Here is a 9808-nt window from a genome sequence, read left to right as displayed (position 1 = left end):
TATGTGGATGCAATTTAATAAAGAACTACTGAACAATACTTCATTGTGCAATGTGTTTTTACAGTGATATGTGTTATGCTGTTGTCAGCAAGTAGGAAAGTACTTTTGTGAAAGCAGGCTGCTTTATATGGCATTTAAGTGCACATGTTTTTATGTATAGATGTTTTGCAAGCATATTTTGGATGCCATTTATTTTTGGATGGAGTGGACAAAAAAGAAGAAAAACATTGATCAAGTTGTGGATCAAAAGGAACTTTGTGTCACAGTTCAGCTCAACAAAGTAAATGAACTGTTAAAATGATTACAAATTTTGCCTGTCCTTAGAATTGGTAAAATGAGTAAATGTTGAAATCCCACACCAAGTTGTAGAGTCACAATTACAGGGAGACAAATTAAAAGCTTCTCTCATCTCAGCATACCACCAATGCGGCATAATTACTGTCAGCACTTTTACAGAGAAGCTACAGCCAGAGAACATGACATTCCTTGGCTCAGCATATCATGTTCTTCTCTTAGTAGTTTTATAGAACTGCCAAGCAAAATGTGTTTTATGTCCCGAAGCACAACGTTGGTTTTGGTTGAAAGCGTTCCCTGCAAATATCCTGAACTTACAGTACATTTAAAGGGAGCGGACACAATGAAGTGTAGTTACTGCTCATTATTTTTCACTGCGTGACTGTTGCATGTGCTATTGAAGGTCTCATGTTATGAATTCACCAATGTCTACATGGTTGAGGGAATGACCTGAGGTGTCCTTTGACCAAAAACCGATATGGTATATCCAATGAGTAGCCTACATTGCCTTGGGTGATAAAAGTTGTTTCCACCGCCATAATATGATCATTTATAAAGCACTTTATAGTAGGCTATCTCTCACAACACAGACACACCTTTCAACTCTTCCCAAAGCAAGTTTAATCACTTTTTGATGCAAACACATGACTCAAAAGCAAACTCTTGCATGTTTGGCCGGTTGGAGCAGATTCTCTATTTGGCTTGTGACACAATTCTGTAATTTCAGATATTTTTTAAAAGCAGTAGAGCTGAGATGACACAAGCAACAAGACAAGTTGGCTCGCAAAAAACTAACCAAACATGCCAAACTAGGACAGTCATGTGACTTATACGCACTCTAGTAAAGGAAAATCCACATTACTGTTATGTTGAAATATGAAGTCTGCTGGTAAAGAAATGGATCTATACAGAATTTAGTGGATGACATTTGGGGAAGTCACGTGGCCTGTTGGCATAAGGGGAACTCAATTTATTTGTTACCAGATGCACTGTAAGCACACACAATCATCAGTTCAAGACATTTGGGTTACCATTCATGAAGTCTGTCAGTTTCTTACAAAATATTTTCCCAATCACACAAATGAATGAAACACACTGAGTGGTAAACATTAATGAAGTCCATGAAATTTGCTGAAATGTTATTATTTTTTAAGGAAGTGGGTTGTATTTTGTAGTACCAGTGCCCGAAATAGTCAGGCAGTTTCCCAGTTATCACTGTTTACTGAACCTAACACAGCACAATGTGAAAATCCCTTTTGGATTTGATGACCCTGTTCTTAAATCTGATTGAAACCGACAAACTCACAATGATAGTTTATGTGCTCTGGGAGTTATAGGCATTTGAAAGATTGTAGAGGGAGAGAGGTGAATGGGCAATAGTATCCAGGCCAGCAGAGGAAAGAGGTGGAAATTCACTGAAATGACTGTGACATACAATTTATTTAATGAGGGTGGATAATATTACACACAATTCTTAGAACAGCGGCTTCTTGGTCGCAACATGTTTTAAAGGTTTCATGCTGCCTTGGATGGAGACTTTGTGTTTGCATCTCAGTAAAACTTCAGAAATGTTGTTTTGTTGCTTTTGTTTGTCTTTAGGATGCATCTTATATGTAACCTCTGACTGAATGATATGATGTCATGATTTTTAACATTATGATAATTTCACCTTTTTTCGTTCAAATCTAGATTTAAATGGGGGGGAAATAAAATATTTGTATGCTGTAGCTAATGTGTAGCAAGTACTGTACACCACTCAAAGTTATGTGAAATTTAAATTAACTGATAAAAAGTGATAATAAAGGCAAGTTAAATATTTCTTTGGTGGGTGGGGCGACACTGGGGATCTGGACACATCATATCACTATTTTTAAAATCCAAGGTAAGGCTCTGATCATTTATTAATCATTTATTGAAAAGTAATGATTCAGATGAATGTGCCTTCATGTTATTGCAGTGAACTTTGTGTGGACCTTTACCTCCTTGAGGTCAAAACCTGTGAAGTTTCACAAGACAAAGTGAACTGCATACTCCACACATTATATCACAGACCTGCTGATGTAAAAGGAGGATGAGAAAACGCACTCTCGCACCGGTCACATATAGTGTCCCTAACTGTATAGCTTATAGTGGTTAATGAAGTAATGGCTCCGACTCATAAGCACCTGTCATTGTGACCTGAATTAATGATAACATTTGCTGAGTTTGCTCAGTGGTAATTTAGTCGAAGCCTAGGTGGAAGAAAGTTTTTTTTTGTTGATTCTCTGAATAATCAAGTCGTCACTTCTTTTGTTTTGGTGTGTGAGCAACTCTCTCTCTCTCTCTCTCTCTCTCTCTCTCCCTCTCTCTCCTCATTGTGATTCGCCTCTCCTTTATCTGCCGTGGGACTCCCCCTCCTCTTCTCTGCAGCGCCTCAAAAGCGCGATCCATGGTGCGAAAGCCTCCTTTTCTCCGTTTTCCTGCATGATGGCATTCTTCAAATATCTTCGCTCTGCTAAGAATGGGCTTATCCTCTTCTCAACTCCATTTCTCCTTCTTCCACTGCCTTTAGTGATCGGGACATCGGTATGTAGCTGATTTGGATGAAACAATATTGACTTTGATGAAACTTCGCCACATTGATAAAAGTTAAGAAGTGTTTTTGGCATTGAATAATTCGAGTTTTGGATCAATAAACTAATTTATTGGTTTTCTGTTCCACATAGAGTTTTTTTTTTATTATTATTTTTTAATCACATTTCTAAATGCTATAGTTTAAATAGAGACAACGCAACTTCTTTTGGATGCGGACGCCTACTTTTTTTTAACACACTATGAAACTTAATCCATGCGTAAATTCTGTGTATTCAGCAATTCAGCGATTTTTTTTTCTTCTTTTGCCTAAAATGCCCTTTAAATGAGTGAGTCTGCAGTGTTTCTCTCGTGCACCTGTTGATGCGACTCTCAAGTGCACAACAGCGCACTCGGAGCAAACTACATGGGAGCTGTCCTGCGTTGCCTGAGGCTGGTGCACTCTAAAGTCCTGTTGTTTTAACTCCTTGTTGTTAACATGAAGGGTCATGTCCAGCGTGGGAACACAAAGGAGTCAAAGGGCTTTGTCCGCGTTGCTATCACTACATGTGACATACAGACATGCACACAGGCTGTAAGCATGTTGTGACAGACACAGGCATGGACAGAGAGGAGAGGCATGCCTGAGTCCACTGTGAACAGAGGTGCTCTTTGGAGGGATGAAGACTCAGGCTGATAGGGGACTAGCTTTAGGAAGCTTCACAAAAGCCCAAGACTTGTTTTCAGTTGACAATCAATCAAGGCATATTCAAGTTTTTAAAAGTCTAAATTACAAGAGTTGCAGGGAAATAAATCATGGCAAACGAGCAGGTGATGCCATAAAATCATACTACAATTGGGCGTGAAACAATAGCAACAAAAAGAGCACTTATCTTTACCCTTTGAACCACCATAACATCCCATTAAAGCTTATGCAATACTTCCTAATCTCAGAAACTGTTTTGTAGCTGTATGACATCTTTACAACAGGTCGCTGATTATTTTCAGAATGTGTTTGTATTTGCTGATATGTCTTCACATGTTTGTTTGTTTTTATGCAGGAGGCAGAATGTGCCTATGTGATAATCCTAATGGCAGTGTACTGGTGCACAGAGGTGTTACCACTGGCGATAACAGCTCTCCTCCCAGCCCTACTTTTCCCCTTGTTTGGCATCATGCAATCCAAAGATGTAAGTGAAGCAGCTGTGTGCAGAAGTTGGTCCACGAGGATGAATGTCTCTGCTCACATGAGCCACTCTGCTGTTTCAGGTGTGTATGCAATACCTGAAAGACACAAACTTGCTGTTTGTGGGGGGTCTGATGGTTGCGGTTGCTGTGGAGCACTGGAATCTGCACAAGCGCATCGCCTTGAGAGTGCTGCTCTTCGTTGGTGTGCGCCCAGCACTGTGAGTAACACTTTCACACCTTCACAGCAGATTCTTCAGCAGATTTCAAATCATATCTACTGTAATCAGTTTGGAAATCAGTAACACCTGATATAGATAAAGCAACTGTTTGAAACAGACTTTTATTGCTGTCATAAATGTCTGTCTTTTGTTGTTGGTTGTAGTAAAACACTTACAGGCCACTCTTGCTATCCAACACTAGTAATACATTCTTCTTTTTTTAATCCTACCGGCAGTTTGATGTTGGGTTTCATGGGTGTGACAGCTTTCTTGTCCATGTGGATCAGTAACACGGCTACCACAGCCATGATGGTGCCTATTGTCCAAGCTGTGCTAGAGCAGCTCAACAACAGTGAGGCAGAAATGCCTCAGATCCTCAGCTCAGAGGAGCAGGTCCAGACATCAGAGAGTGACAGCAAACAGCCTTCACAGACAGAGAAACAAACCGAGGGACAAGGTGAGATACACCCAATGGTCTGTCTGTCTGGCCAAGAAAAAAAAAACTTTTTATAACATGCACAGCATCATTGACTTTTTCCACTCATAAAACTGTATTGCTCCTTGCTCTTTGTTTGAAGGCCCAGTGGTGGTGACTTTCTTAGATGTGGCAGTTGAGGCGGGCAGGCATAAGGAGGCGGTGGAAAGGCAGAGAATGTGTAAAGGGATGACCCTATGTGTTTGCTACGCTGCCAGCATTGGAGGCACCGCCACACTGACAGGAACTGGTCCCAATCTGGTGCTCAAAGGCCAGATGAACCAGTGAGTGTTGTCTTGCCATTTCTAAGTAGCAGCCCAATATTTAATACAATCTTCTTAACAAATATATTTCCATCCATTTTGTTGTTTTCCTCAGACTGTTTCCTGACAATGGAGATGTGATTAACTTTGCCTCCTGGTTTGGCTTTGCCTTCCCTAACATGATCCTCATGCTCACGTTGGCCTGGCTTTGGCTGCAGTTTGTCTTCATGGGATTCAAGTGAGTTTGGTGATGGCTAAAGCCTAATTATAGTGACAGAGACTTGAATCAACATCAAGAAGCCTGCACCGCATAAAGAGTAATGACCAAGTGCAGAGGTGAGACTCCTTTTTTTCCCATGTGATCCCTCTGCAGCTTCAAGAAGACGTGGGGCTGTGGGGCTGTGAAGACAGAAAAGGAGATTGCTGCCTATAATGTGATCCGTGAGCAGCATCGTATGCTGGGGCCCATGTCTTTTGGAGAGATCAGCGTCCTGGGTCTCTTCATTCTGCTGGTGGTGATGTGGTTCACAAGGGATCCAGGTTTTGTTGATGGCTGGGCAACAGATATCTTCAACGCCAAAGCAGAGTTTGTATACAAGATTTTTCAATTCCTAAGTCTGTAATTAACTGTCACTAATACAATGATCGAGAGGATAAAGTCTTTATGTAGTTGAGTTTGTTTTTTCATCCCTCCCACGCTTAGGTACGTGACAGATGCCACTGTGGCGATCTTCATTGCTGTCCTTCTCTTTGTACTGCCTTCTAAACCTCCACGTTTTTGTTCATGGAGGTCTCGACATTTTGACGCAGGTAAGTCGACTTTCTGAGTAGCTTATGTGTCATGTGTGTCAAAACAGAGATGAGGACTGCGCAATGATTGTACGCTGACATTGAATTTATTTGATCTGCAGTGCCCCATCAAACTGGCCCAACTCCACCTCTGCTCACCTGGAAAGTTGTACAGAAGAAGTTACCATGGGGCATTGTGCTTCTTCTTGGGGGTGGTTTTGCCCTGGCCAAGGGCAGTGAAGTAAGTGACACTGACAGTCGTATGTCGACGGGAAAACTGGCCGAAGGCTAACACAAAATATGATAATGTTTTTGCCGGGGGAAAGCAGTTTGATGGTGTCACTGGGGCATGTTCAAAATTCAAATGTAGTCATATAATGCACAGATTCTTGCATGGAGCAAGTGGTGGAGGTGGCCTTGATGATTGTCTCTTGGCAAGTAAAGGAATGGACTTTCTTTTGACCTGCTATACATAAACAGCTTTTTTTTTTGTAATGAACATTTTTATTGAAGTTTAACACATAAATAATACAGACAGGGAGAGATCCATTCACTCAATCAATCAGGTAGCCATCAAGGGCAGAAGACGTAAACAGCTTTTAATGCTAACATTGGCGATGCAATAACAGAAAACTGCAAAATGAATGTCCTGTCACTCCTTCAAATGTTCCTCTGAATGTTTTGATAGATAGATTACTTATTAATCATATTATTTTTATTTATTTAATCCCCCTGTGGAAATTTTAAATGTCATAGCAATACATTACTGAGGCAAATATTACACAATATTCTATCTTGTGGACAAACCAGTGTACTCAAAGTAAATGACCATATGTCAACTCAGCCCTCCAGATAAAGACTGTGTTCATGTCAAGGGAAGAGTTTAACATTAATATGTTTATGTCACATATCCCTTTCAGGAATCAGGACTCTCAAAGTGGTTGGGTGATCAAATGACTCCACTCCAACATATCCCTCCCTGGGCAATTGCTATTGTCTTGTGCCTCCTGATTGCTACCTTCACTGAGTGCACTAGTAATGTGGCTACTGCCACCCTCTTCCTACCTGTCTTGGCCTCAATGGTAAGTTCTCAGAGAGAGTGAAATGTATTTGATGGAGAAACAGCAGAGGCAGGATCTGAGCCTGCAACAGACAGACAACCATGTTTAGCAGCAGGGGTTCAGTGAGGTGGAGTGCTTCCTAGTGTAATTTCTTTTGTACCCAATTTCCCCAATTGGAGACCGGCTCTGAATCCACTCCCAGTGGGAACCGGCCTATTTTCCCTTGTTTGGTCACCCAACTAGTTGTACATTCAGGATGAATGTGTTTGGTCCCCTTCCCCGGGCCCCTCCTCCCATTAATAACTTGCCAAACACACCAATTCAGCCCAGTGCCTTGCGATGCTGCCCACCCCGCTGCTGCTGAAGAATGGCATTACTGTGCCTGCCAGTCAAGCACTCAGAAGAACACCAAAGCTGGGTTGCGAAAGACCGTCCCAAGCAGGGCTATTCACATAGATATTGCAGGCAAAGCCAATTGGGTGCACACGGGTTCCAATCCTCATGTGAAAATAGCTATGGAGAGAAAAGAGGGAAAGAAAAGAGCATCTGATCAGTTACCGTACTTGCAGCTGAAAGTGGGGAGATAATACTTTGTGGTAGTCATGGCTTGTGGCATGTCACTGTATGTGTCATCCTGTCAAGGGAATCTTCACCAATTTGATTCAAAGAAAAAGCATCTGATGATATAAAACACTGTCATCATGGAGACCAGATATACAGCCTGCAGTTTAAAGACGACTAACTATAAACTTTAAGTCTTTTCACTCTTTGTTTATTTTCAGAACCAGAAATTACTGTGCGTGTATAAACTGCTGTGCTGTGGGATATGTAATTCAGAGGCAAATTCCACAGAGTGATGTTTTCTGTGTCTCAGCAGTCTGCCATTATCGCTACATATGTAGTGCTTTTCTCTTCCAGATATCATGACTCAGCCCCAAGCTTGCAGGAATTACATCTTAATTACACCCACCTAATGAGAGTTTTCACTCTGCATTGAGCTGCTCACGTTTCACTCTGAGTTATGAGTCAGTGGTTGCGGTGGAAGAAAAATAGCCAGCTGGTGATGTGGAGGATTTAGTGATCAAGGCTAGACTGTCATCCTTGTCTCAGACTGTTGAATCTCTCTGTGTGATTATTGCAGTCTGAGTCCATTGGGATCAATCCATTGTACGTCATGGTGCCTTGTACTCTGAGTGCTTCGTTCGCCTTCATGCTGCCTGTTGCTACGCCTCCAAATGCCATAGTGTTCTCTTATGGCTACCTCAAGGTCGCTGACATGGTGAGTGTGGTTTGTCGTGTGTATTCAGTAAATTACGCCTTGAAGATGTTGTGCCTTTATGCCCATAGTTACCCTGCTAAATTTCAGTATACAGTGATGTTTCTTGGCAAGGAGCAATAACCTCATAGACAGATTTGGTTGCTTTTGGACAGAGTCAGGAAAGCTGTTCCCCCATGTTTCTGTCTTTAGGAAACATGGCTGCTAGCTGTACCTTTACATTTAATGGACAGATTGAAGAGTGCTCCTGAGTTTACTACCTGTTAAAAAACATATTATTATTAATTTTAAATATCTGCATGCTGTAGCAAATCTTATTCAACATTACAATTTAACAGAATTCATCAGCAGGTATTGACAATGATTTTCACCTAACTTAAGAAAATGAATATGCATATTTCTCAACTGAACTGTTGCTTTAAGACCACTGTACTGTATCCTCTTCTCCACCAGGCCAGAACAGGAATAGTCATGAACATCATCGGCATCCTATGTATTACACTGGCCATCAACAGCTGGGGCAAGGCCATGTTTGACCTGGACACCTTCCCTGTCTGGGCCAATGTCACTGGGGTGTGAGTTTGCTTCCACCATGGGAGATGATCCATGCACACCCTGCCCTCCCTATCCACAAGTGCCACACAAAGATCTCTGGTTAAAGCAGCAGCATGGGACCACACAGTGGACTGCATGTGTCTGATTGCTGCTAGGGCAAAGCACACAAGGCTTGTTTTCTGTGACACCTGAGTATTGCCTTTAAAAGAAAGTGGTGATGAATATGATTGGGAATTGAAGTAGAGTGGTTGAAGAATGAAATACTTTTTTACATTATGTTGCATCAAAATGAAGTTACAGACCCCTTATAGTCATAAAACTTCGGTAGACAGACTGTTATCCACCCGAACAGTCAATTCCAGAAACACCATTCAAGCCAACATTTTTTTAAATCACATGAATATGACCAAATGGAAGAATTCATGAAATCAAAGATGTTTTACATAGTCACATCTTGATAGCAGTAAGCCATACTGCATAATGTAAGAACTTAATTTAGCACATTTACCCAAGTCCAGCACTTTAGTACAGCTTTGAAGTACTTACACTCAAAGATAAACATTTCATGATACTTCTGCTTTTACTTAACTACATTTCAGAAGAAACATTTTAATTATCTGACAGTTGTAGCTAGTGGTTGCTTTTCATTAAGATTTTAGATTGAAAACATAGGCTACAGTATCATGCTTTTGTAAAATATTTTCAGGTTTTAAAGAATGATAACTAGCCTTCTGCAGACAGGTGTTATAATTAGCCCACTTCAAACAGATGCAACATTAAAACTGTCTATATCAACACACTGGTAATGAGCAAGAAAAATTACAACTAATAATATGACAATGGTAGTCCTGCTTTCTATGTGTATGCTTTACTTTTGATACATTTTTGTTATATAAAAAAAACATTTTGTTATAAAATATTCCTATCTCCAAAAACAGATTAAACATTTAATCAGATAAGTTGTTTGGAAATAGATAATGTATACAAAAACTTGACCACAAGTTAACATGGACTTTTGCCCCTTTGTATCCAAATCATCCCTTGCATTGACTTATATATATCTGTACATATACAGAACATGAAGGGATGACATACTTCCAGCATCAGCTGAACTTTGAACGGTATCATCACTGCAGAAG

At 40.7% G+C, this 9808-nt stretch overlaps 1 protein-coding gene across 1 annotated transcript; it reads left to right on the top strand.

The window, feature by feature from the left end:
- The first annotated feature begins 2736 nt into the window (after positions 1–2736).
- Positions 2737–8925, top strand: slc13a5b (solute carrier family 13 member 5b). Its single transcript, XM_085796145.1, has 12 exons — positions 2737–2859; positions 3906–4034; positions 4114–4250; positions 4487–4707; positions 4829–5009; positions 5104–5226; positions 5362–5574; positions 5692–5798; positions 5900–6018; positions 6698–6859; positions 7980–8117; positions 8568–8925. Exons 1-12 carry the CDS (start codon positions 2758–2760, stop codon positions 8691–8693), a joined length of 1758 nt encoding a protein of 585 aa, XP_085652271.1. The 5' UTR covers positions 2737–2757; the 3' UTR covers positions 8694–8925.
- The last annotated feature ends 883 nt before the right edge of the window (positions 8926–9808 follow it).

Source organism: Trachurus japonicus, chromosome 13 (assembly GCF_045865225.1).
Source record: "Trachurus japonicus isolate A0001 chromosome 13, Traja_1.0".
Taxonomy (NCBI): Eukaryota; Metazoa; Chordata; class Actinopteri; order Carangiformes; family Carangidae; genus Trachurus; species Trachurus japonicus.
This window is presented reverse-complemented; position numbering and strand designations above follow the sequence as displayed.

Bases quoted from the DNA above. Each gene is read 5' to 3' on its own strand.
- slc13a5b (XM_085796145.1), top strand. From the start codon at position 2,758: ATGATGGCATTCTTCAAATATCTTCGCTCTGCTAAGAATGGGCTTATC. The intron at 4,251-4,486 runs GTGAGTAACACT...TCCTACCGGCAG, and splicing joins GTTGGTGTGCGCCCAGCACT to TTTGATGTTGGGTTTCATGG. The intron at 5,799-5,899 runs GTAAGTCGACTT...TTTGATCTGCAG, and splicing joins GTCTCGACATTTTGACGCAG to TGCCCCATCAAACTGGCCCA.